Raw genomic sequence first — 26,763 nt, forward strand, 5'->3', positions numbered from 1 at the left:
TATTGCTTAATTTTAAAAAATGCATATATTTCTGCAAACTACATGTATGGGAGAGGGTATAGATACTTTGGTTCACCAAAAATCCTAGTGCTCCCTGCCAACCCCTACCCCTGGAATTTGTTATAGGAAAGTTTGCCTCCTTTCAGTGGTTCTAATTGGAAAATAGGAAGTCAGCCTGCTCTACTCTCAACACTTGATTACCTCACAATGTGAATGGCACTCACCTTGTATAGGGAGATCCTGGTGGTAGACGTCCTAGTCACTGGTCCAAAGATGGGAATCCAAATCCTCTGCATTTCAAGCAGCCACTGTCAGAGATGGCACTGGAAATGAAACCTATTTGCATTCCCACTCTTATGAAGAGAATCTGTGCTATGAGCAAAATGCAAGTCTTGACCAATGTCAAGAGGAGGAAAGAGGGAAATCGTTCTGTTCTGCTCAGTACATACACTTTTTTGCCCGCTCCATCCCCATTAAAAAAAACAATCAGGTCTGTTTAGTAGCCTTTAAATACCACTCATATAACCAGGAGACCATTTTTGTAATCACAGATTTATAAACTGATGTTAAATATTTTATGATCAATCACTAAGATGCCATTTTTCACTATAATCAAAAACACTAAAGACCTCTGCCCCTGACACGGTTATCGGTAAGGTTCAAACAAAAGAGGCGGAGTCCAGTAAAAAACATGTATGTTTTAAGCAGACAATATAGGATTTCTTAATTACCAAGACACTTAAAACTTTATTTAGTTTTAATGCGTGAGTTTTTAAAGCTCATTGATAAAAGGCATGTGGAGTACTGGTTAAATACATCCCAAGGCTTCACCTCTAGTCCTACTTAACAATTTCTGAATTAACATTTTTAATAAAAAACCCAGCTGGCTCTGATACAAAGGGTGTTTGGAAACACTTGAAACAATGCTGGGAAAAGATACACCACCAGTTATTAGGGAAATGCAAATCAGAATCAAGAGCTGCTACTTAACTTACCATGAGGATGGCTATTACCAAAAAGGAAAAGTGGTGGCAGAGTGGAGAAAGTGGGGTCTTTGTGAATTGCTGGTGGGAATGGCTAATGGTACAGCAAACACTGTGGAGGACAAGTTTGGTGGTTCCTCACAAAGTTAAGCACAAACTCATCCTACGAACAGCAGCTCTGCTTCTGGGTATATGCCCAGAAGAACTGAGAAGCAGGGACAGGGACCATCGTACATGCATGTTTACAGAACTCTTCCCAACAGCCAAGAGGCGGAGACAACCCAGATCCCCTCAGGTGAACGGAGGAGGTGGGGCATGGCGCACACGTGGACACAGGATTCTGATGCATGTGGTCGGCATGGCTAAACCCTGACAACATGCTAAGCTGAGGTAGGTCACACACAAAAACTTACATGAAGCAGCTGGAACAGGCCAATGGGAAGAGACTGAACAGTTCCAGGGAGATGGGTAGAAGAAAGGGGAGTTCCTGTTCAGTGGTAACAGTTAAGAAAGCTTTGGAGAGAGAGGTGATGGTCATACACCATCGTGAATGTGAATTAATATCCCTGATTTATACAGTTAATACTGGCCAATAACGGTAAATTCTGCTCTCCTATGCACGTTCCCCCACACACCCAGGGCTCCCTGTGGGCTTCTTCAGAAAGGGCTGCCGGCCGAAGCCTGAGGGCACAGAAGATGCTGTTGCTCCCAGGCAGGCTGGAGTCCCACCTTTTAGTGCATTCTGTTGCTGTTTCTGGGTGTTCAAGGAGGCATTGCAATTCCGGTATGATTCGCTTGCTGAAAATGAACATCATCGTTTCTTTTCCTTCCCTGTAAAGATGACAGAAGTGATAAAATCGTAACAGAGAGAGTCAATGAAATGTTTTTAAATGTCCTGATGTTTGTTCTCCCACTGGCCATAGCAAGCCCCTTATCTGGAGCCCTAGATCGGGATTTGTAATTCCAAAACATGTTCATATTTTACTAGCAGGTATTTGGGTAACTTGTGGATCCCATGCTCATCCAAGACATTCCAAAGTATTTCTGCCTCTTCTAACATTTTGTAATAAAAGATTGTGTAGTATTATTTTACTGTCATGTTTCACTGTTACTCATCTTCAGTGACACTGACTTCAGTACTCCTGTTCCATTTTATAGGTAAGGAAAACTAAGTAAGCAGAAGAGCCCGACTTTGTAGTTCTCCAGAGCCTGGATTAAGTCAGTCAGAGGAGAAGAGAGCAGGGAGTCTACCGGATCTGGGGACTGGCACAGGCGGACAGGGAATAAAGGGGAAGTGACAGGAGTCCGGTAACCAAGCATGGGGACCATCCCAGGACAGACCGCTGTCTCTGAGGAGCAGACTTTTTTTTTAAGTTAATGTGTGCTGACGTGAGCCGCTCTGCCCGATACAAATCCTCACGTTCTGCTTGCTACTTCAGCATAAGCAGCAGCCCGTATTGGGGGTGTGCAGACCTCATCCCAGGTTTCACCTCACTTGAATACCTTATTTTCCACAAACACTAATGGTTGGTGTTATTTTCATCTTCATCCCGTGCCCCTGCTATATTACTGTTGTCAGGATCCAGTAACGTCTCCAGGTGACTCTGCTAAGGTAATGGTCTACCCCAAGGGTTCCTGACGCCGACCACATGTCAGAATCATCCAGAGGGCTGACTAAAGCAGATTTCCCGGCTCTCCTCGCAGTCTGCTTCAGGTGTGCTGGTGGGTCTTGAGAATTCACATTTCTAACAAGCTCACAGCTAATACTGATGCTTCTGTTCTGGGCACTGATGGGCACTACATCTATTGAGACAGTAATGATTCCACTGAAGACAGGAATTCAATTTTTATCAATTACTTTATTAAATTAGCATTTCTGTAATCGACACCAGCCACCACTTGAGTGAGATTTGTTACTGCTGTGATCATGTTCACAAATTAGGGACACTTTGCTTACCTCTACCGGCATGAACAAAAAACTTTTCAGTACCTTTTGGCACTTCATAACTTGAAATTCTGAAAAGCTGGGATTTGGGCCTACAATTTGCTATTTAAGAGACCAGGTCTGGTGTTGACAGTAAAGCCCCCATCAAAAGCTGCATTAAGAACTTCATCCAGGCAGCTTGCTGTGACAAAACTTAGATCCTGTCGTACATTGCCCGGGATTTCTTCAAGATCTTTTTCGTTCCTCTGAGGAATAATGACTCGCTTCAGTCCTGCTCTGTGTGCTGCCAGCACTTTGTCTTTAATCCCACCCACCTATAAGGAGAGAAGAAAGTTATTCAGATTTCTGGTCATCCTCAGACTGTGAAAGACTCCTAACTCAACTTTCTTTCACGGCTATTCTGAAACATCGAAATCTCCCATTCTGTTATAGCATGAGCTAGGAAAGCCACTAAAAAGGTTAATAAGCTGAATTCTTTATATTTGTGTTCTATTTAATCCTTTTAGTGGGGGAAAATTCTAAACTTTCTGTAGATATGAGCATCTCTTATGTCCATGATTCCTTTTTATACTGTCAGGTTAATATTTATATTCCATTCTGTAAGCAAAACAATCTTATCTATAGGTTGATTCTGGAAAATCACTACATTATTTTGACCACAAATGCCATTCCTACAGAGCTTAGTCATGTGCCAGAATTCTCTCCTTCTGTACAGGTTTAAAGCCATAACCTTTGTGCCACTTGATGAAGGAAAACATATCCCAAATGATATAGGTTCATATGGTGGTTTTAAAGTATGTCCACAAGGTCCCCTCACAAAAAGGGGAGCCTAATTCTCCCTTGAATGTGGGCCAGACTTAGTGACTCCTAAGAAACAGTGTGGGGGAAGTGATGCTGTATGACTTTCACACTTGACCCATAAAAAATGAGAGCTGCTGCTGCTGCAAGGTCTGTCTCTGGATCTCTTGCCCTGGAGGTAGCCAGCTGCCATACTTGAGATCACCCAACCACCTCTGGAGGAGCCCTTTGGTGAGGACCTGGGGAATCCTGCCAACAATGGCCTATTTGCTAGTCAGATGACTGAACAATCTTGGGAGCAGATCCCCAGCTCCAGTCAACCTACAGATGACTGGGACCAGGCCGGTGTCTGGACTGTATGATGGATCCTGAGGCAGATGAGCTCAGCTAAGCCTCTCCTGAATTCCTGACCCACAGAAAAAGAGAATAATAAATATTGTTTTGGGTGGTATGTTCTGAAGCAAGACTCTAAATGCAGCTCTCAGTCACACCCCTCAGAACATGTAAGCCCTGGAGACAGCCCCTCAGAGCGTCCAACCACCTGCAGCGACACTGGCTGTTCCAGGCGCTCCTACACAGCTGTCCTCTGTCAAGGCTCTAACATGTGCAGCTGAGGTACACTTTCAGAGACAAACTGACCCCTCACGTGTATGAAGATGCTGGTCTTTCACATGTGGTTGATGGTAAGGCTGTGCATACAAGATTGGATTTAAAATCCTTCTCCATCAGAGTTCTGAAGGTATTGTACATCTGGTGTCACTGATGAGACTTAAGACAGCTTTTTCCTCAGTCATCTGACCAGTCATAGGGATGAAATTTTCTTCTAGTTGGCATAGGCCCTTTCAATCTGAAGATAACTGTCAATTCGAGGAAATGTTCCATTATTTCTTTGACAATTTGTTCTTTTCCGTTTTCTCTGTTTGCTAGAATGCCTGATAGATGATCTGTTTGTTTGCTTTTTCTATTTTTTTTTCTAAGCAGTTCTCTATAATTTTAAAACATATGTTTTAAATCCAAGTTTTGTCCTCATTCTCTGTTCTTGAACTGTTCTCTCTGAACAGCCAGCTTTAGCAAATCTTTCCCTTAAACATCGTGGCTTTTCACCTGTCTCGTGGAATATTTTTAAAACTAGAGGCTTCCTCAAAGCTGCTGGAGCTCTCCCCTGTGGAGGTGGGAAAGCCTTTACCTGTGTGCTTATCTGCCCTGAAAGCAAGGGATCAAGAAGACCATTTACTCTACAGAGATTGCCATGAATCCCCTGGTTTTGTTTCCCATCTCTGTCCTGCTCTCCTGTTCTGTGCCTTGTGGCCCTGAGCCCATGCTTTTCCCAGATACCTTCTGGGAAGATCGTTTCTACCTCCAATTCTGTTTCTCCAGCCAGGAAACTATCTTCCAGAAGTTGACTGAATTCTCAGCAGCTGTCTCCCCACTTTTTTTTTTTTTTTTAAATTTTACTTATTTATTTGACATAGAGAGAGAGAGAGAGAGAGAGAGCACAAGTAGGCAGAGAGGCAGGCAGAGAGAGAAGAGGAAGCAGGCTCCCTGTTGAGCAGAGAGCTCGACTCGGGGCTGGATCCCAGGACCCTGAGATCATGACCTGAGCCGAAGGCAGAGGCTTAACCCACTGTCCACCCAGGTGCCCCTCCCCATTCATTTTTGAGTGTCTGTATTATTCCTTTCACTCTTTGCTTAGTCTACCATCTTGAACTAGGAAGCTGAACAGTTCATGTCAGTAAAGCATTTACATTTCCTTTTAATAGCACAGATAATATTAATCACTATTAACCACGGTATGGTGTCTTGAGATGTAGAGATTCCTGGTAAGGTGAAGAAAAGGGATCAGCCATTCCTTTCAAGTACACAACTACAAATGTATCATAATAGGATTTAGAACATGGTTAAATTCTTTACTGAATTTTAAAAATTGGGGAAATGAGAGCAGTTTTAGTGATCTTGACTCGTGATTCTATGATCTACTTTCACAATTACCTCATAAAATAAAGGTGTTCTCAGAATAAAGAACATTTCTTTCTTTTCTCACTTTGCTATAAACCCACCAAAATTCTGTTGTAGACTAGTACTGGTAATCAGTGACTTAAGGCTCAAATCTCTGTATTTTTTGTCAGTGTTTTTGTAAGTAGTTCAGAGTATGGAGGGGAGTCCCCAAACCCCATGTATATAGAACTTTTTATAAATTTAGCAATTAGACATGGTTGGTCTTCATTATAGTTTCCATTTTATACTTAATTTTTCCATAAATCTATCAACTACAGTAATCTAAGTTATCTACAGAAGGTTTCACAGGGACTTCAAAAGTTGAGAAGTTAGCCTAAAATTTAAAAAAAAAAATCAGCTGCTATCCTGTTTTACACAGACGTTAACTGGTTAACAATTTACTAACTGGAACAAAATCTCCACTCTTCACCTTAACGGCTGACATTTCTGATGACCAGACTGATCTTTCTTTCCCTCATAGGTCTTCTTTCTTAGTAGAAGGGAAAACATGGGGAAAATTGTCAGTTTTTCTTTTATTTGATCAATATTGAAAACTATAAATTAGTTACAAGTATAAAACTTTAATGTGTTTAAAACTAAGGCATATATATATATATATGTATATATATGGAAACTACTATTAATTTAGACTTAAAATTAAAAAAATTTAAAACCATATAAATCACTTTCTTCAGACTTACTGGAAGAACAAGACCTCTCAGTGTGATTTCTCCAGTCATGGCTACATCTGAACGCACCAGCCGCCCACTAAAAAGCGAGGCGAGACAGGTTACTATGGTAACTCCAGCAGATGGTCCATCTTTTGTGACAGCACCAGCTGGGAAGTGCAGATGGATGTCTGTGTTGTCAAGAAGATCAAAACTTCCAGAAGCTTAAAAAAGGAAATAAGGGTTTTAATGTAGAAAAATTAAACCTGTTTTCTTTTTGTCCTAAAAAAGAGAATCAAAATGATAAAAATGTTTTGGGTAAATGAATCCCTCAAAATATTAATGGGTGGTACAATTAGAGTGGGGTCTGGATGAACAGTTTGATTCCACTCTAAGCAGAACTGAAAACTTCAAAACCCCTGAAAATCGGTTTCTAGTTCAGGCACTAGCCACACATTCCTAACACGGGAACTAGAATTTCTATGAGCGTTCAGAATCAAAGGTTTGCTACTTTCCTAAAGCTGTAATTCTTCATTTAGAGCCCATCTTAATCGCTGACACAGAACTGGGAGATGGCTCCCAGAGCACGATCCCAAAACTCCTCCCCGCTGAACAGCTGCTCTTCGGCCGGCCAAGGCCACTCACCATTAGTCAGATGGTATTTCTTCGCATTGCTGCGGAGCCAGCTGATCGCAAGATGGGCAGACTCCTTCATGACATCCCCTAGCTGGCCGGTCAGAGTTAGCTGACCTTCGCCATCCATTCGGCTTGCTTCCACGAACATGATTTCCCCACCTAAGGGGGTCCAAGCCAAACCTATTGCCACTCCTGGTTGACTCAACCGCTCGGACACCTTGAGAGAAGAAAAATGATCAGTTCAGTCAACAAGAACCAAATTGCTTTCTGGCTGGCTTTCTGGCCCCACAATGTGCCGCCAGAGCCTATTTCTTCAGTTGAAGCTTCGATTCAAAGTATTTACTACCTCACATGATTTGGAGTCACCACTTACTATGTATGGCTTTCTGCCAGAAGAAAAACCAAACTTCCTGTTTGGCACTGATTTTTACCTTAAAATATGTGTGAATAACTTGGATTAAAGAGCCACATTTAGCTACACATGCCCTAATTTTCAAAGAACAAACCCAACTGTTTTATCTACTTAAATATTTTTATTAGGCTGCGTATTTACACACACTCCAGAACCTAACTTCATTTTAGGTAATCACGCATTTGTTTCAGAAAGCAGAGACCCTTTTCCAAACATACATTTCTTAAATGGCCAAGTGTGAGAAGGCATGTGTTAAAACCCCTAGATTTTACTTCTCTGCCACTTCATTTTCTATGTCACTGCTGTGGAAACACTATAAAACACGACCCTCACGATGCTCTGGCTCTTTTCCCGTGGGCTCGGAGGCCCACTGTGTGCCCCCACTTGCCGCTGTCAACCGAACGTGTCACTTGCCTGACACCGCCCTCCAGGTGAGGAGCCAGTTCATGCAAGTTAGGAAAACACATAAAAAGGAACAGTACAGTTGAAACACAATCACATTAACTTTCATTGTATCCTCTGAGCCTCCAAATTTCTTTTCCTATAGAAGCAGCTATCCAGGTCAGAGGAACTGAGCACAGTGTGTCAACCCATCACTAATCCAAGTATGAGACTTTTCCACCAGAGGTAACTTTCTCACGAAGGAGCAAAAGAACCAACAGTCTGAGTTTCTGGCTAAAGGGCTGTGTGGCTGATGCTTCTTCCTTTTCCATGAGGCTAAGATGGTGAAAATCCCGACTTTTAAAACACTCAAAAATCATGGGTGGCATCCACGAAAGCAAGTGGGCACTTATTTTTAGTGGTAAATCTACTAGCATGTTTTGGAAGTTTGTTTCATATTCAAAAAATTTAATTCTAATTAATTTCATCTAGTAAGTGAGAAGTCCCAGTCATGGTGTTCACAGTTGCTGGGTGTGTACTGGATCCTACCTCCTTGGCTTTGTCACTTGCCCTGTTTCCCTAGGTACTTGAGAAACAAAGATCAATATGCAGAAGATCAGTACTATTTAAGGAAAACAAAGACACTACTTGTTTGTTTCTAATAAAACAATCAATTTTCTATACCTTAATGACATATGCTTTGGGTGGGAATTTGCCAGGGGGTCCTGTTCCATATGGCTCTTTTCTAGAACTGAGTGAAATAATCCTAAAGAATTATCCTCAGTACACTGAATCATATGTAAATGTAACAGAAAAAGCCATTTGGCAGAATTCTGTTAGCTATAACAAGAATCATCCTTTTTTTTACAGCTGAATCCTCAAAACTCATTTGTCAGAATAATATCAAAAATGTCTCTCAAGAATCAGGAGTAAGGTGCTTGTTGACTGCTGTGTCGCTTCAAGAAACCAAGCCAGTTTTCCAACTCTCCATCTGCTGGGGAGGCTTGGTACTCTGGGTAGAGCTAAGTGGTACACTGTTCACTGAAACGATGGAGGGCAGAAGCATCCACGCCCGCCAGCACTTTATTCTGACTTGATGGCTAAGTGTTTTCATATTAACCTGAAGATGGGAAAATTGCAAATCCATGATTTAACATACAGGAGGGAGAACTGAGGGGCCTGATTACCAGCGACCCAAGAATCTCTGTGATTAAGGCTAACAGCTGTTACCTAAAAAGGTAAGGGATCTTTAATTCTTAGATTCTTAGACTTGGAAACATAGTGTTTTGTTTTGTTTTTTAAAGATTTTATTGATTTGGGAGAGAATGTGCTCCCATATGAGTGTGTGTAGGGGTGGGGAGGGCAGGCAGAGGGCACAAAGGGGAGGGACAAGCAGACTTCCTGCTGCACAGAGAGCCCAACATGGGGCTAGATCCCAGAACCCTGATCATGACCTGAGCCAAAGGCAGATACTTAACTTGACTGTGCCACCTAGGCATCCCATCATACTTTTTCTTTTTTTAGAGTTTCCTTTACATATAACACTCTAATAAGTTACATACACAAGCATTCATGGTAGCCGTTAAAGACAAGGCTGCAAAAACTGAAAGCCATGCATTTCTACTTTCTACTGAAAGGCATGCATTTCTCTTCCTTCTAACTTGCTTAAAAATGTATCTTTTGTTTAAAGGTTCTATGTTTCAGCTAGACCCAAAGGAGAAGTATTTTCTCCCATTTGGAAGGCTGCTTTAAATCATTTAGACTTTTTTGAGTTACAGGAACTAGTCTAGAATTGTAGAAAAGTAAGGCTGTTATCTCCCCCTCCCGCTGCCCAATCATTATAAAGTGAACTGTAGTAACAATGATTAACACTTGAAAATTTCCAGTTTTGGGGTGCTTGGGTGGCTCAGTCGGTTAACCATCTACCTTCAGTTCAGGTCAGGATCCCAGGACCCTGGGGTGGAGCCCCACATTGGGTTCCCTGCTCAGTGGGGAGCCTGCTTCGCCCTCTGCCTCTCTCCCTGGCTCGTGCTTCCTCTTGCTTATTCTCTCAAATAAATAAATAAAATATTAAAGAAAGGAAGGAAGGAAGGAAGGAAGGAAGGAAGGAAGGAAGAAAATGTCCAGTTTCAGAAAGGGTATATTCCTGACAATACAGACCACTGAAAACTGTCTACACACCAAGTTTTCTAGACTCTCAAAGGGCAATAAGTGAAGCTGTATGTATAATGCTTTGTGACGTAGAGCTAAACATACCAAGATGGTGGGGCCTATGAGCTAGCCATTAGGAACAGGCCAAAGAACTCATCTCATTCTGCTTCCTGTCTTCAAGCAGGAGAGTTTCATTCTTATCACTCAATTAAAAACCTCCATGAACTATCAATATCAATACACATAATACTTTCTCCATATTCCTTTATTTATCTACTTGAATATTTATGCTACTATGTAGGACCCTTCATTTCCAAGTGGAAATGTAAGCTTTAGTTTACATTTAGTTTAGGAGATGCCTTGTTCTTCTTTTTCAAACTAAGTAACCCAGTGGAATTATAGTTTCCTCGTACAGTTCATCTTCCGGCTCTCACAAATTTTGTGTTTGTCATCTCGCTTCTTCAGACTCCTCAGGGGAGTGCTCGTTTCCTGTTCTGTGTGCAGCTTCCAGCCATCTTAGCCCCTTCACACAGAACAATTTGTATCTCAGAGCACTCCTTAGAAAGGGATTCAACACAGTAATATCAAAACTGTGTTTATCAGTACTTTGCCGTCAGTTTCTAACTACACTACAGGTCTGCTGTATTAGCCAAGACAGGCCTTGGCTCGAAGCTGAGAATGCTTTCCCCGCTAGATGTCAAAGTGGAACACAAGCATCCTAACTCATTTGGTCATTCTATTTCCCACAGGGACAGCCTTGTACCTCAATTTCCTTATCTGCTAAATCTTGTTTAAAGAAATGGTTACTTTCTGCTGTAATAATTACATCAGTCATGGAAATCAATCGCATAAATATGCAGATTGAATGAGTGTTGAAAATATTTAATGAAAGACCTAATGAATAATAGAATCTCCTGGGGCGCCTCGGTGGTTCAGTTGGTTAAGCATCTACCTTCAGCTCAGGTCATGATCCCAGGGTCCTAGGATCAAGCTCCATGCTGGGCTCTCGGCTCAGCAGAGAGCCTGCTTCTCCCTCTCCCTGTTGCTCCCCCTGCTTGTGCTCTCTCTGTCAAACAAATAAATAAAATCTTGAAAAAAAAAACCCATGTCTTCTAAAGTCTAGTTCATTCTTAACAGTTCAATGGAGCTGCGCTGAAGGAGCATTTGTATACTAATCATTGCAACTTCCCACCGTTCATCCTCCTTGATTAACTGGAAGGAGCGGTAACTGACTGAAACAATACGTACGTTCAGCTCCGTGACCGTCCCAAGCCTCGGTCAATGCTCACAGGTTTAGTACCTTGTTATTTACTACCGTGGCCTCATGAGAGGGATCAAGGGTTTTATATCCATTCGACAGTGCTTTGCCGAGCATCCTGGGCTGGGTTCCATTATAGCTCACAGGGACATAAAAGCGAATACCTCTTGGGACTGACAGACTACTTAAGAACATTAGATAAAGGCACGATTCTACTCCAGCATGGGGAGACAGCAGGGTCTGTACCGAGTGCTTTCATCTACAGAGCCCTGAAGAGGCATGGATCCTGTCTGGGGAGCAGGGACAAGTGTCACAGAAGAGGCTGAGCAGAGTCTTAAAATATGAGTAAGAGTTGGCTGGGCAGAAAAGGTCCAGGAAGCCATTCTGAGATAGAGGGCAGCAGGTGCCAAGGACTACAGACACAAGTGGCCTTCTTTCCAGGGGCAAACAGGTACCGCACCGAATGTGCAATCTGAACCATCAGGTGGCCGCGGGACGCGCACAGGCTCATCAGCAGTGACGCTTACACTGTGAACTGGTTTCTTTTCATTCTCCTACCAGGCTGTCACGAGCAGTTATCCACCTGCCAACTTCTTTCAAGTCTTTGTACTAAGATCCTAAGCCTTGAGTTCATGACTATTCGATTTTTCTAGCTGTAAATTTATTTCCACAGCGTTTAGAAAAGAGCAGGTCACATCCCCTTCGCCTGGCAGGTGCTGGGGTCGACCACTGTCCTCTCTCAAAGCCATGTTAAAGAGCTGCAGTCTGGCCTGCCACTGCACCACAGAGAGCCAGCTGCTTTCAGCCCCTTTCAGTAGAGCCTTTTCTTGGCAAAATCAGTTCATGGTGGGGCACCGGGCCAAGCCGAGTGTGCAGTGTGGGTGCCGGATAACATGGGCACGTGTGGCCCAGCAGGTTTAAATGGAGCGGATGGGGGAATTTACCACCATAATTTCTGTGGGCATTTCACTAGTGTTTATACTCTGCCCATTTCCAGCACTTAATTTTATCTGTTTGAGAGGCAAGCACGCTGATGGAATCTCCTGGAATTCACCTTTGGATGCGTTTTATTCAAGATGCATTTATTTTTTATTTTTAAAAAGACATTTATTTATTTATTTGGGCAGAGAGTGAAAAAGTGCAAGTAGGGGAGAGGGGCAGAGAGGAAATGAGAGGGAAAAGCAGACTTCTCACTGAGCGTGGAGTCCAACACAGGGCTCAATCTCCCATTCCTGAGATCAGGACTTGAGCCGCAATCAGGAGTCAGCATGTAACGGACTGAGCCATCCAGGCGCCCCTATTCAAGATGCTTTTAAAAATATGCAGGTCTATCTTTTTCCCCTTAATATTACTATTTTTTAAGGGCAGTGACCTCTGGATAAGGACTTTTCATACACCACCACAGGAGGCCAATGCTAAGATGTTAATACAAAATGTGCATGGGATCAGGACTACTTAGAAAACAGGATCTCAGGTCTGGTGGGCCGAACAGCACACAGACTTCTGGGTCACAGGCCTATGTGTCCATGTCTCCTTTCCCGTGCCTCAGATGTTTCAAACTTAGTATGTTCACCATCCCACTCTTTCCCAACGCAGTAAATGGTACTGCCACATGAAAATCCTGTTGCTCCCTCCAGAAACGCAGAAGTTCCTAATCCTTTGTTCCCCGTATGTACACTGTCAGCAAGCCCAAGTCTACCTCTAAACAATGTCTCAGATGGCGCCGGGGCAGTGATTCCCCCCAATCTCAGTGCCACGGGCTTGTCTTCCTTACAGCAACCATCTCAACTTACAGTTATGGGCTAAAATTATCTTCTCTATGAAAGTGAGCATCATGAAGGGAGAGATCATACCTTGCCTGTTTACTACTGTGTTGGCCTGCAGATCCCTAATACGTATCTATTGAGTGAATGAAACTCTTTCTAGAAGAAATGACAGACCCTAGACTTTTACCTTTATGGACAATATAGGCATTTAAACCAAAAAAGGGGCCTTACAACCTCAATCACTTCAACACGTACTCCAACATTCCTAGTACAATTTCTCTCCAGACTTTTTTACCCAGGAGCACAGAAGAAGAGTGATGAAGGTTGGCCATGGAGCATTCTTTGTGAGAATGGAGTCCCAGGTGTGCCAGCGCTTTATCTGCCTCACATGAGAAACAGATTACAGCTGTGGAGTCAGTCAGGCTTGAACCATATCTCCATTCTGGCAAAAGCTGTGTCTTCTTGCAAGTTATTTAAATGTTCTAAGCCTGTTTCCTCATCTGTTCTTGTAAAGCTGCCATGACTGAAGATTCAAGGATGTGTCACTTGTTAGGGGGTCTTCCATGGTGCCTGATACCTAACAGATAACACACAAAAAGTGGCCAAGAATCCCAGGCCAACTTCTCCCATTCCAAAGAACAGAACTATGCTGGTAAGAGTACAAATATGAATCTGATGTGGAGCAGATGTCTTTTTTTTTTAAACTGCCATCCTTTAAGCCACTCTGTTTTTTGCAGGGAAGGGAAGGAATTAGCTTGGTTGAACAGGGTATTGGAGAAGAGGAGAAAGAATAGTGGACTTGCCATCACCTGGTCTGAGCCTGAATACTGGCTTCACTATTTGCACCTTGTATGAATTTGCAGGACTCATTTAATCTCTTCAAGCTTCTTCTTGGATATAAAATGGAAGACTCCAGCACAGTGATGGCCCTCAGGGACAGTCAGGCGATACCAAAATGTTTCTCAGAGATGCCAAAGCTCAGGTGAAGGTGATCAAGCAGCTCGGGGCCAATGGTTCATCAGACCACTGGAGATAGAGACCGAAACCCCAGGCTACAGGGTGAATTCTCTCAAGTGTGGAAAAGATGAACAAAATGTTCCAAACTCCCAAACATGTCTTGAGACCTTCTATTCTAAGATGTTATTTATAAAAGGCAAAAGGCTACTAGACTCTACCTTTCAGATTCATGTTGGCAAAAAGTGCTCAGATGCCCATAGGAAAATGAGTTTCTCCAATGATATCAAACAGAGCTGTTAAGCAGTGTTTACAAAATTCCTCGTTTCTCATTCTTTTGGTTCCTTTTTTGCCAAAGCTCTAAGAATGTCAACAACGCTTTCAAATCTAAAAGCGGCAGAAATGACTGGGAGAGAAGGGGTATATGCAACAGAAACATGCATCAGTCTTTGGTTGTTATCTGTTGCTCTAATTTGAATTCCCAAAGAACTGCTGGAACGTACTGTTCCAGAAAGCTTAGCAAAATAGCCCATTGGAAATGCAGGAGTCAGAACCTGTTTTTAGTTCTTCACTCTCAAAACCACTGCATTCTTACAGAACAGAAAAGCAAGTTTTGCTCACTTTCTCAAGCAAGGAAAAGTTTTGCCCCATTTCTTACAACACTTCAAAATTTAAATCCATGACATCTTAAGAATTCAAATCACCAATTTGTCTGATTCTACTGTTCAGGACCAGATTCACTGTTGGGAGTAAACAAGTTCTATTCTTGTAACAGAGTTTTGTAGAGAGGCTCATTAGCTTTAATGACCAGCTCAGAGTATAAACAGATAAACAAGATTGGTTTGGGACCATTTTTCCTCTCCACAATTTTAAAACTTGAGGAAAACCACATCTACTGGTAGTGATTTTGAATGTCAGAGGGAGAGATTATCTTCTGTATAATTTATCAGACTTACTCTTCTGAAAATCATTTTTTTCTTACACTGATAGGAGGGGATGGTAAAGCTTCTGAAGGAAGATGCTATGTTCAGTAGTGTAACAAAAATTTTTTCTAGTCACTGACCCTTGCTAGCTCATAGAAGAATCCTATGGAATGTATCAAAATGCCTCAGCAGACACAGACTCAATACCTTTTCCCATCCAGCTGCCTCAACTAAGTCCTGGGGCTTAGGCCTTTCTGACTGGACATTCTGTTGTGAGGGACGGGGAGAAAAAAGGAAATAGGGCTGCATGGCTTTAACCCAAGGAACTATTAGCAATGAAATGACAGATTTCCAAAGATGCAGTCTCTGTCTACAACAGGGCAGTCAGAAGTTAAAGCTAGGCTCACGTTTGCAGATTATTTTATACTTAGGTTGCTTTCTTGCCTCTGTCCCCCAAGACTCTGACAGCACACACAAAAAATCTGTAATTAGGAATTAATGGGAATATAGAATTTCTAAGGAGGAAAGTCAGAGACCCTGTTCTTAGAATGGAACTGGAGAACAAGAGAATAAGATCAGACTGAGTTTCCAGAAGAGGATGAGGCCAGGTTTCTGGCTCTCTGCAAAAGCCTTACTTACTATCACACTGGGCACTAAAATTCAATACCTTGCAGAAAACAAGTTTCCAATCTCCCGACAAAATTCAGCCTCCCAAACCACCCAGTTCTGACTCTCCTCCAATCTGTGAAGCAGCGATCAGAGTAAATTGGAGGCCATAAACAAAGAAATGAGAATAGTCACCTCCATTTCATACATCGGGGGCCCAAGGATGTCTTTCAGAGCATGGAAATCAATCAAAATCGGCATTTCAGGTGGCAGGGCTAAGTCCGGAGTATCGCTGATAGATTCAGGTTTTGCATCTTCTAAAATGTGTTCTCTGCAACCTAAGAGAGAAAAATGTGTTTAGAATTCTCAAAGATTGGCAGGTTTGAAAATTCCTTAGTAATATACATCAAACAGAAGCACAGAGGGCTTGAACAGATTAGTCACCTTTGTATGTTTATTCAGGCACAAAAATTTACCTTGTGATCTGTGGAACTCAGGAGAGATTCTATCTTTCAAGAGCCCCCAAAGGGTGATATAATGCACCATCTTGTTCATTTTTTCTTGTTTGTTGTCTCCCCCTCCCACTGCACATAAGCTCCAGCAAGACACGATCTTGCCTTATATTCTTAAGCTGTGAACAATGCCTGGCCCTGCTCAACCTATGAGGGCAGATACTGAAGGGTCACCTGAAATAGATTACCTTGTATAATTCTGTCAGAGCAATGGAACACAAAGCTTTCAACTCTCTTTCAGAGGGGTCCCATCAGGTGTCCCACTTCCTGACAGGCAGCAAGAACTTGGATACAACAGATACCCACATAAGCAATGCTTATATGGTTATCATTTTCCAATAAATAAGCATAACTGGCAGTGCCAGGGTAAAAGCATATGAAGCCTGGTCTGAGACCCCCTTTAATAATACACTATTTCCCTGACCTGCCTAAGAGCCCTGGCTGCTAACAACCTGTCAGAGCCTACACATAAGAGGTTTGAGCCTCCACATACAAGGAGAGGAGCTGGCTCACCTATCAGACCACCTTTCTGCTGGTCTCTGTACTTTCAGTTTGAGGAAAGAAAAATGTTACTTAGGCCTCGTAGCCAGAAACCTAAAATGAATAGAGGTTTAAAGTATATATGAAGTATTTGTCTCTATTCATCTTCATTCCTAGTTTTGCTTTTCTTTTAGCTTTGTCATAACTCTTCCAGTTCTTCTATCTCATGAGATGTTGTAAGATATCTTTATTACCTTTTTTAAAAAACATATATCCTTCTTTCTAGAAATGATTAATATATACCATATAATAATGAAAAACTTGCAATGTTTTATTTTTGGTACAATTCTCTCATGCTGGTATCTCAACAAGTTTTAAAAGAACTGTTTTTCACTAACTCCTTTCCTTCCAAAATGATTCCTGAACATGTTTTATAATATTAGGCCCTCATTTTAGACTCCAAAGATAACTGGAAACATCCGTGGGGGGGGTGTCCCTAAATGACCCCTGCCTAGAACAGCCTTGCTATGACCTTCTGGGTGAATGGCTCTCTTAGTCTCCTGGGCTCTGTGGGGCTCCTCTTCAAGACTGAGTCATGAAAGATATGTGATGGAAACCAGGCAAGAGCTCAGATTTTCTGCCACTTGCTGCCTGTCAGACTCTCTGCCCAGCATTGAATTTTGCACTATCTCTCCAGAGTTCCTGTGAGACTTAGAGAATTAAAGAGAAAACCCTTTGCGGATTGCAAAATGATGTTGTGCCTTACGTGTTAAGTCTTGAATTATAGGTCTTCTCACTGTCATTCCTTTGTAATGTCACTTCATCTTTCAAAGTCTGGATTCTAGGAAGTCTTCCCTGATCTTTCCAACTTCTAACAGCACTTACCTGCTTCTCTAAATCTAGCTCTCACTGGGTTACTTAGTAGCTTGTGGAAATGGGGGTTTTCTGCCTGCTGCCCTTTTTGCAGTCTATCTAAGCAGTAACAATGAGCAAAGGTGGAAAGGCACCCAAATGGCCAGGTTAGCTCCCTGTGGATCCCAAAGCAGAACAGAAAGCAGGTGTCATTGCTTCATTAAAATTAATGCACAGAAAAAAAAAAGTGCTACCTGTCTAAGGTTACTACCATACCCTGAAAATGAATGGCTCTGAAACTTCAGCTGATGCACAGAAGAGGCTGTGAGGCTCTCTGGCCTGGTGCCTTTGGATAGGCCTTTCTGAGATCTAATTACTGTTGCTAGCCTGGAATTCATGATCACAGGAGGAAGTCAGGCTGGATGGGTGAAAGCCAATCCACAATTATGTAACTAATGCTTCAGGACACCCAATCCCTTTCCAAGTGGAGTAGTGAACTCAGTGCTTTAAGCACTGAGGAAGTGGCAGTGGGGACAGCATTTTTCTTCTTCTTCTTTTTTTTTTTTTTTAAAGATTTTATTTATTTATTTGAGAGAGTGAAAGAACACAAGCAGGGGTAGTGGCAGACAGAAAGGGAGAGTGAGAAGCAGGGAGCCCAATGCAGAAGTGGGACTAGATCCCAGGACCCTGAGATCATGACATGAGCAGAATGCAAATGCTTCACCAGGGAGAGTTATTTCTAATGCAACTAGACCTCAAAAGATAAAAGATGGCCATTTCCATCAGGCTTTAGGCACAGCAACAGTGTTATAAAGAATTCAATCAACTCAGAACTAATCTGTGTTTTAAAATGTTCCATCATTACAACATGAGCCTAGAGAATGAAAAGCTCAAGCCAAAAAAAAATGGTGCCAGCTAATTGGGAAAGACAGGCTAGCACTGGATTTTAAGTACCATCCACAAGGACCTATATGTACTGCAAAGTGACAGTAAGGAAATAGAATTCAGAGAATTCACAGTTCGATTCCTCATTCAAACAAACAACCAGAACGACATCATTTCACAAAGATGCCACTGAAGGCATGAAACCTCAGCTATAGGTGAACCCTGTGTGTCCTATGCATGAGCTTTCAAGCCCTCAGCTCTAGTGCCACACTCCCCCCTCCGCTAGAGGGATCAGCACCCACAGAAGCCAGTGGCAGGGTCCCAAGGACTCACTACTGGCTCTGCCCCAGACTGTAGTCTTCAAGTGTAGCATTCAAGTAAGGTGGACTTTTCAAGGCGAGGCAAACAACAACAATAAAGCAAGTTCAACTTCTCCCAACATAACACAAGCTCTGTCCCGCAAATGCTTCTCTCTGGAACCACAGTCTTCCTCATCTGTGCCCTTTTCTTGGGCAGAAACAGTGGTTCTTCAGATGGCTAAAGGACACATGAAAAGGGCTGTTTCACCAAGTAGAAAAGTTGCTTACAGTAAGAGCAAGATACCATTTGCTGGTTACCAAATGAATCTCTAGCAAACTAGTTTAAGAAATGACAAAGATCACTGTTAAAGAAAGTGAAGAAATCTTCCCAAAGGCCGAGCTTATGGAAATATAAAGTGATTCAATCTTCCAGAAAATCCTCCCAAACAGTCAAACTCAGACCCAGTGGTCCTAGTCTGCAGGAATCTACCCTTAAGGACATAATCAGAAGTGCAGATGACTGTTGTGTAGGCAACAGTTCAGACAACAAAGCTACTTGCTGCAGACTGACTATAAGAGCAAAAATGAGACCCAATATAAACACTCAAGGTTAGGAACACAGTTAAATAACTGTGGTACAGCCATCAAAGAAAATACGATGCAGTCACTAAAATTGTTTCCCAAGTGTTTTTAAGTAATGTGAGAAAATTCTTGTGAAATGACATCAATTTGAGGAAAGAGGAGGGTATACACTTTCACATGGCATGATTTTTATTAATAATAACATAATAAAAATACACGTGAGAAATGAATGAAATAATATAGCCCAAAATGTTAAAGTTATTTCCTGAGTTATGAGATTAAGATTACATGGTGAAATAGTCAATGAGTAACAGTCTCCAATCCTGGCTCTGGCTTCCCAGTTGGCCCTGAAGAAAGTTACTTTACCCCTTTGTATCTGCTTTTCTAATCTGTGAAACCATAATAATTATAGTAACCTTCAGAGAGTCACTGGGAGGATTTAACAATGTTTAAAGCCAAAATATGTATAAATGGGAGGAAGTGAATTATAGAGTTGGAGAAATATTTCGCACAGACCTCTAAGACTCCCAGATCTTACTCCATAGCTCTTTTTGCTGAAGAAAACAAAGTACCCTCTGCAACCTAATTCCAGTCAGGGCCCCAGAGAGAGGGCTTCAACCACAATCACAGGACTGCTGGGAGCCACATAAATTTAACAATTCTAAGAAAAAAGAGAAAGATAACAAAATTCAAGATTCTTCCCTAGGTTATAATATACATTACTATTCAATGCACCCCAATTTCCTTTACAAATAATCTAGAAGCATAGTCTTAAAAGTAATAAAGTACTATTAAACAGAGTTTGAGGGGCACCTGGGTGGCTCAGTTGGTTAAGCGTCTGCCTTCGGCTCAGGTTATGATCCCAGGGTCCTTGGATTGAGACCCACATCTGGCTCCCTGCTCAGCGAAGATGCTGCTTCTTCTTCTCCCTCTGCCTACCATCCCCCTGCTTGTGCTCGCTCTTTGTCAAATAAATAAATAAAATCTTAAAAAAAACAACACCACAACAGAGGTTGAAAAGAAAGGCCACGGAAAAATAAAATGAGAAACTAGCTCAAATCTCACTCCACTTCAACTGTTTTTTCACTTCAAAGGTAACACTTGTCGAAAAGTGGGAGGGAGCTGAAGTTCTTTTTGGTGATGCACTCTGCTCAGAGAGGTCTCCCAGGTCTTCTTTCATCTGTGTTATCTGTCAGCCTGTGTAACAGAGCCGAATTCAGGATGCAGCCAGGATGGTCAGGGTAGAACCAAGGAGTTTCACAGAATGAAGGCAGCAGATAAGCAAGCAGCACCTGGGGCAGAAGCTACACTGCTCTCGCTATGCTCACTGGGCAGCCCCCAGGCAGCACAAGAACATGTGTGTGTGTGTGCTGCGGTGCCTTCCCTCAGGGGGCTAAGCCCGACTCTGGAGCTGATATCACCCGGGCCATTAGGAAAGGACTCTCTACAGCTAGGAACTCCTCATAAGAAAGGATTAGGCTTTCCAGAGCAGTGTCACACGATCAAGTGTTCTTTCCCACCCACTCTTTCTCTCTCAAAGGAGCATGACTTAAATGAATGCAGGCCCAAGAGCCCAAGAATCACTGTGGGAAGGAGGGAGAAAGGAAGATATTAAGAGAAAAGGTAAGGAGGTAGAAGAGAGGGGTATAATATCTCCGGAAACACCCAGGAACTTTGTGTTAAAGGAAAAAAAAGTTTCTTGCCTTTTGAATAAATCTCATGGAAAACAGCATCTCTTGGTAGGTGAGCCAACCAATGGAAAGCAGCAGAGGCCAGGAACACAAAAAAGGCTACTAACATCAACAATTACCCAGAATGCAGAGGAAATGAAAATCTACCAAACCACAGATGCCCTAGGTTATTATAATCATCTTTACTCCAGACAGAACATTTTAGTTGTCACTTACTATTCTCCATATTATGCTTAACCTCAAGTAGGCACTACACTCTCGAGTGCCAGCTTATGAGTTCAAAAGCTACACTCTGAGGCACAGCGATAATAGGATCACTTTCATCTTGATAATGGAAAAAGTGTTCATTTTTCACAAAGAGCTGGTTTCTAATGCTCTCGGGGTAGGGATAGAGGAGGGAAGGATGGAGGGTACCAGAATACTGTTAACTGCAGCCAGCAATTGCCAAGGCCCAAAACATAGGGTTAGTTCTCCAAAGAAATGAAAACTACCTGTTTCTGTCATATTAATACCGTGTCCCTGAAATAGCTCCCTGAGAATGTTTGGGTCTCAGGGCTGAGACCTGAGGCTTAGCAGAATTCAGGAAAAATCAGGAATTCAAGAAGGATAGGATAAAACCATGATATATAAAACTTTGAAAAGCCAGGAAGAAAGTCAAAGATCTGGCCCAACCCTCCATTTTTCACTCAATGAAACGGAGACCCAGAGAGGTTAAACCAATTGCCTTAAGTACACAGTAAATTACAGATAGTACCAGGATTAGTGGCTCCTGACCAAGGACACACTTTGTCCCAACTCTGCCTGTAGCTCAAGAGTTCCTCGACAAAACAAGGCAACTCAGTGGTAAATTTAAAGATTAGATTATTTTTTCCTAATTGAAAATAATCAATTGGTACTACAGACATAGATTCCCTTCTATGACTTTTGTCAAAACAACATCAATAACACCACAAAAACACAACAACCCCAAAATTGTGACAGACTTGGGGATGAGTGAAAACAGACAACTAGGTGTCCAGTGTATCCTTTTAGCTGGTCTGTGTCTTACTGCTTTTCAGCTATTTTTCAATTCTGTAAGCTGTAGAAACTGAGAGTAATGCAAATGATGCTCGTCTATAGAAATGAAAGTGAACTTTGTCTGAGAGAGGTGCAAATGACCCTCTCTCATTGTCTGATGAAGCTGGTTTTGCCAATGTCAGCATTCCTCATTGCCTACATACGGGTGTACTCCTGGATTCCCTGCTGAACCAACTGTAATATTTCACTGGTTGTCTCATTAACTAATGAATTAATCAAAATCTTTGACATATGGTCATTTTATACTTGTTTGATGGCAATGATTCTACAGTTAAGAAATTATTATCCTGAGGTGCCCAGGTAGCTCAGTCAGTTAAGCATTCAACTTGTGATTTGGGCTCAGGTCATGATCTCACTTACTGTGAGATGGAGATTTGTGCTGGGGGGGTGTGGTCCACAGTCAGCAGGGAGTCTACTTGAGATTCTCTTCTCCCTTTACCCCTCCCCCTGCTCATGTTCTCTCTCTAGAATATTAAAAAAAAAGAAATTATTATCCTTTAACACTGTACAAAAACACTTTTTTCTAAGCAGTGACAGAGATGCCCAACAGTCAACTCTTAACCACTATGAGTAGCTGAGATAGATATATATATATACATATATATATATATATTTCAAAAAATATTTTTAAAGGTTTTATTTATTTGTCAGAGAGACAGAGTACACGCATAAGCAGGGGGATTGGCAGGCAGAGGGAGAAGCAGGCTCCCTGCTGAGCAACAAACCCAATGCAGGACTCGATCACCGGACCCTGGGATCATGACCTGAGTCAAAGGCAGATGCTTAAACCAACAAAGCCACGCAGGCATCCGCTAATATGTTTAGATTAAGAAGATCTTAGGGCCTCAGACACACACACAGATACATCAACTTGCTTTAGGTACAAAAATATGAAACTTCCTGGGGCTCCTGAGAGGCTCAGTGGGTTAAGCCTCTGCCTTCGGCTCAGGTCATGATCTCAGAGTCCTGGGATCGAGCCCCATGTCAGGCTTTCTGCTCAGCAGGGAGCCTGCTTCCTCCTCTCTCTCTGCCTGCCTCTCTGCCTACTTGGGGTCTCTGTCTGTCAAATAAATAAATAAAATCTTTTAAAAAAATATGAAACTTCCCACTTTTATTATTACTTCCTTTGGGTAGATCCTCAGAAATATCCAGTAGAAGTACAACTGACCCACCTCACTTCCAAGAGGTCTTGGCATCAGAGAACTTGGGTTTGTGGTCCAGCTCTTTCCACCTGTAAGCTCTGTGACTTCGGGAAATTTCCTTATTTTTTTAAAAAGTGTTTTTATTATGGTAAAATATGTATCACATAATATGGGTCATTTTAACGATCTGCGAGTACACAATTCAGTGGAATTAAATACATTTGCAACACTGATATAACCACCACCATCCATACCCAAAACTTTTCCATTATCTCAGCATAAACTTGGCAGCCATTAAATACTAACTGCCCATCCTCCTCTCCCCTCTGTTCTACTTTTCCGTCGATATGAATGTACCTATTCTAGGTAGCTCACATTACATTGAGCCATATAATATTTGTCCTTCTGTGTCAGGCTTATTTCACTTGGCACGATGTTTTCTAGGTCTAGCCATTCTGCAGCAGCTATCAGATTTTCACTCCTTTCTATGGCTGAATAATGGCATGTGTTTACCACAGCTTGTTTATCCACTCTTCATGGCCACCTGAGTTGATTCCATCTTCTGGCTCTTGTTAAGAATGCTGTCATGAACACTGGTTATCTGTCTGGGTTCCTGCTTTCCACTCTTGGATATATACCTGAAGTCAAATTGCTGGGTTATATGGTGGTTCTCTGTGTAACTTTCTGAAGTACTGATGAATGGGTTTCCACAGGAGGTGCACCATTTTATGTTCCCATCAGTTTCTCCACATCTGTACTGCTTTTTATTTTCCATTTTTTAAATTACAGATATGAAGTAGTATCTCACTGTGGTTCTCATGTTAGGCATCTTTCTGTGTGCTTAGTAGCCAGTTGTCTGTCTTCTTTGAAATGTCTATTCATGTCCTTTATTCATTTTTGAGTTGGGTTGCTTCTGCTGGTTAAGTTGTAGAGTTCATTATATATTTCTGGATATCAATCCCTAATCAGATAAATGATTTGCATGTATTTTCTTCCATTCTGTCAGGTTTTTTCTTTCTTAATAGTGTCTTCTGATGCACCATGCTCTAACCAACTGAGCTAACCGACTACTGCACAAGAGTTTTTAATTTTGATGAAGTCCAATTAATTTCTTCTTCTGTTGCCTGTGCTTTTGGTGTCATACGCATAACATCATTGCCAAATCTAATGCTGTAAGGATTTCCCCCAATGTTTTATTTTTAAGCTCTTAAATTTTAGGTCACTGATCAAAGTTCAGTTAATTCCTGGGACACCTGGGTGCTCAGTGGGTTGGGCCTCTGCCTTCGGCTTAGGTCATGATCTCAGGGTCCTGGGATCAAGCCCCACATCGGGCTCTCTGCTCAGCGGGGACCTTGTTTCCCCTTCTCTCTCTGCTGCCTCTCTGCCTGCTTGTGATTCTCTCTGTGTCAAATAAATAAAATATTAAAAAAAAAAGTTTAGTTAATTCCTGTATTTATTTTAATTTTGTATTTATGTATTTAATTTTGTAAGGGCCCAACTTCATTCTTTTGCATGTGGATATCCAGTCTTTCCAGCACCATTTTTTAAAGGCTTTCCTTTCCTTACTGAATGGCATCCCTAATAAAAATTAATTGACCATATATGCGAGCCTTTAATTCTGTGCTCTCTATTCTATTCACTGGTCTATATATCTGTTCTTATGTAAGTACCATGCTGTCTTAATTAATGTAGCTTTATAAAAGATTCAAAGTTAGGAGGTATGAATCCTCCACTTTGTTCTTTTTCTTTTTCTTTTTTTTTTTAAGATTTTATTATTTGTTTGACACAGACAGAGAAGTCACAAGTAGGCAGAGCAGCAGGCAGAGATAGAGGGGGAAGCAGGCCCCCTGCTAAGCAGGGAGCCTGATTTGGGGCTCAATCCCAGGAACCTGAGATCATGACCCGAGCTGAAGGCAGAGGCTTAACCCACTGAGCCACCCAGGTGCCCTCACTTTGTTCTTTTTCAAGACTGTTCTGGGTATCTGGGGCCCACTTTAATTCCACATGAATTTGAAGATCAACTTATCCATATCTCTGAAAGAGACTATGGAACTTTCAGAAGAGACTGCATTAAAATTGTAGATCTTGAAAAGTGAAGCAAGACGGCAGAAGAGTAGGAAACTGAAATAGCATTAGGTCCTGGGACTTCAGCTAGATAGTTATCAAATCATTCTGAAGACCTACCAAATCAAATGAAGATAGAAGAGAGGACAGCAATTCTAGAACAGAAAATCAACCACTTTGGGGAGAGTAGGACGTTTGGAGAATGTCTGAAGCAACGGAAAATAAACCGCAGGAAGAGGGGCTGGCTCCTGGCAAGCAGTGGAGCAGCAAAGCATAAAAACAGAACTTTTAGAAGTCTGCTCCACCGAGGGATGTCACTTCCGAGGCTAAGTGGGGGTGGAGCCCTTGTAGGGAGAGTATGGTCTCAGGACCTGTAGGGTCACAGAAAGACTGGGGGTGTCTGAGTGTGGCAGAGCTTCCAGGTATTGGAGCAGGGAAGCTGGCTGTAGAGATGGAGCCGAGGTGGGGGCTCTCAGCTCAGGCTTACTTTAAACCATGATCCAAGGCACAGTCAGGCCACTACTCTTCAAGCAGGGACCCCCACAAGTGGCAGATCCAAATAGACTCCCTCCTTCCTCCTCCAGGAAGAGCGGCATCGAATCCGCACGGGATCCCAGAATTTGCTGGGTTTGGAGACTCCAAACAGGGCAATGCGCCAGAGACAGAAATGCTCAGTCACAGGCTGGGTGAGCACAGAGCCTGGCCCGAGACCAGGGAGATGGAAGGGATTGACTGCTTTTCTCTGAGGGCACACTGAAGAGTGAGGGTCCGAGTTCTTGGCTCCTCCGGGCTGGAGATTGGGAGGCCATCATCGTCATTCCCATCCTCCAAAGCTCTATGGAAAGTGTTCAGGGGACAAAAACTACTGAGAGCGAACCGGATCAGATTACTTAGTCTGGCCCCTGGCAAGGGTGGTGCAATTCCACTTCCGGCAAAGACATGTTCAAATCACTGCAACAGACCCCTCCCCAGAAGATCAGCAAGAACATCCAACCAAGACCAAGTTCACCCACCAACAAGAACTGCAGAACTCCAGAGCTATGGGGAAGCAACAAATAGAATTCATGGCTTTTTTCCCATGATCCTTCAGTCTTGCAAAGTTATATTTTTTTAATTTTATTTTTTTCTTATTCTATTTTTTTAACTTTTCCTCTTTCCTCTTCTAACATTTTTGAACTATTTTATCTTACTAATATCTTTTTTTAAAAACTCTGTTTAAGTTTTCATTGTTATAGTCATAGTTTATCCCTTCATTGTATTTAACCTTATTTTTTGTATACATACAGGGTTTTTTTCTTTAAAATTTTGGGATATAATTTCTTTTCTTTCTTTTTTTTTTTAAAAGATTTTATTTATTTATTTGATAGAGATCACAAGTAGGCAGAGAGGCAGGCAGAGAGAGAGGAGGAAGCAGGCTCCCCGCTGTGCAGAAAGCCCAATGTGGGGCTTGATCCCAGGACTCTGAGATCATGATCTGAGCCGAAGGCAGAGGCTTTAACCCACTGAGCCACTTAGGCGCCCCTATAATTTCTTCTAATAGATCAAAATATATCCTAACTCTAGCTCCAGCCTGATCACATTCTCTCCTCTTTTCTTTTCATTTTCCAACAAACTTATCAATTCCTTTTTTAGAATCTTTTTAAATTTTCATCTTTACAGTCATATTCTATCCCTTCATTGTGTTGCCCTTATTTTTTTGTGTA

General features: G+C 42.1%; 1 protein-coding gene across 1 annotated transcript in view; it reads right to left on the reverse strand.

Annotated features, from left to right (window-relative positions):
• Positions 1-2,822: 2,822 nt before the first annotated feature.
• The window catches only part of LONP2 (lon peptidase 2, peroxisomal), a 106,872-nt gene continuing 82,931 nt past the window's right edge, over positions 2,823-26,763 (reverse strand). The window contains exons 12-15 of the mRNA XM_082710998.1: positions 15,672-15,814; positions 7,035-7,242; positions 6,423-6,613; positions 2,823-3,242 (exon numbers count right to left, since the gene is read on the reverse strand). Coding sequence (XP_082567124.1) covers positions 3,021-3,242; positions 6,423-6,613; positions 7,035-7,242; positions 15,672-15,814 — 764 coding nt within the window. The 3' untranslated portion in view covers positions 2,823-3,020. The remainder of the gene's footprint in view (positions 3,243-6,422; positions 6,614-7,034; positions 7,243-15,671; positions 15,815-26,763) is intronic.

The sequence above is a fragment of the Mustela nivalis genome, assembly GCF_964662115.1.
Source record: "Mustela nivalis genome assembly, chromosome: 18".
NCBI lineage: Eukaryota > Metazoa > Chordata > Mammalia > Carnivora > Mustelidae > Mustela > Mustela nivalis.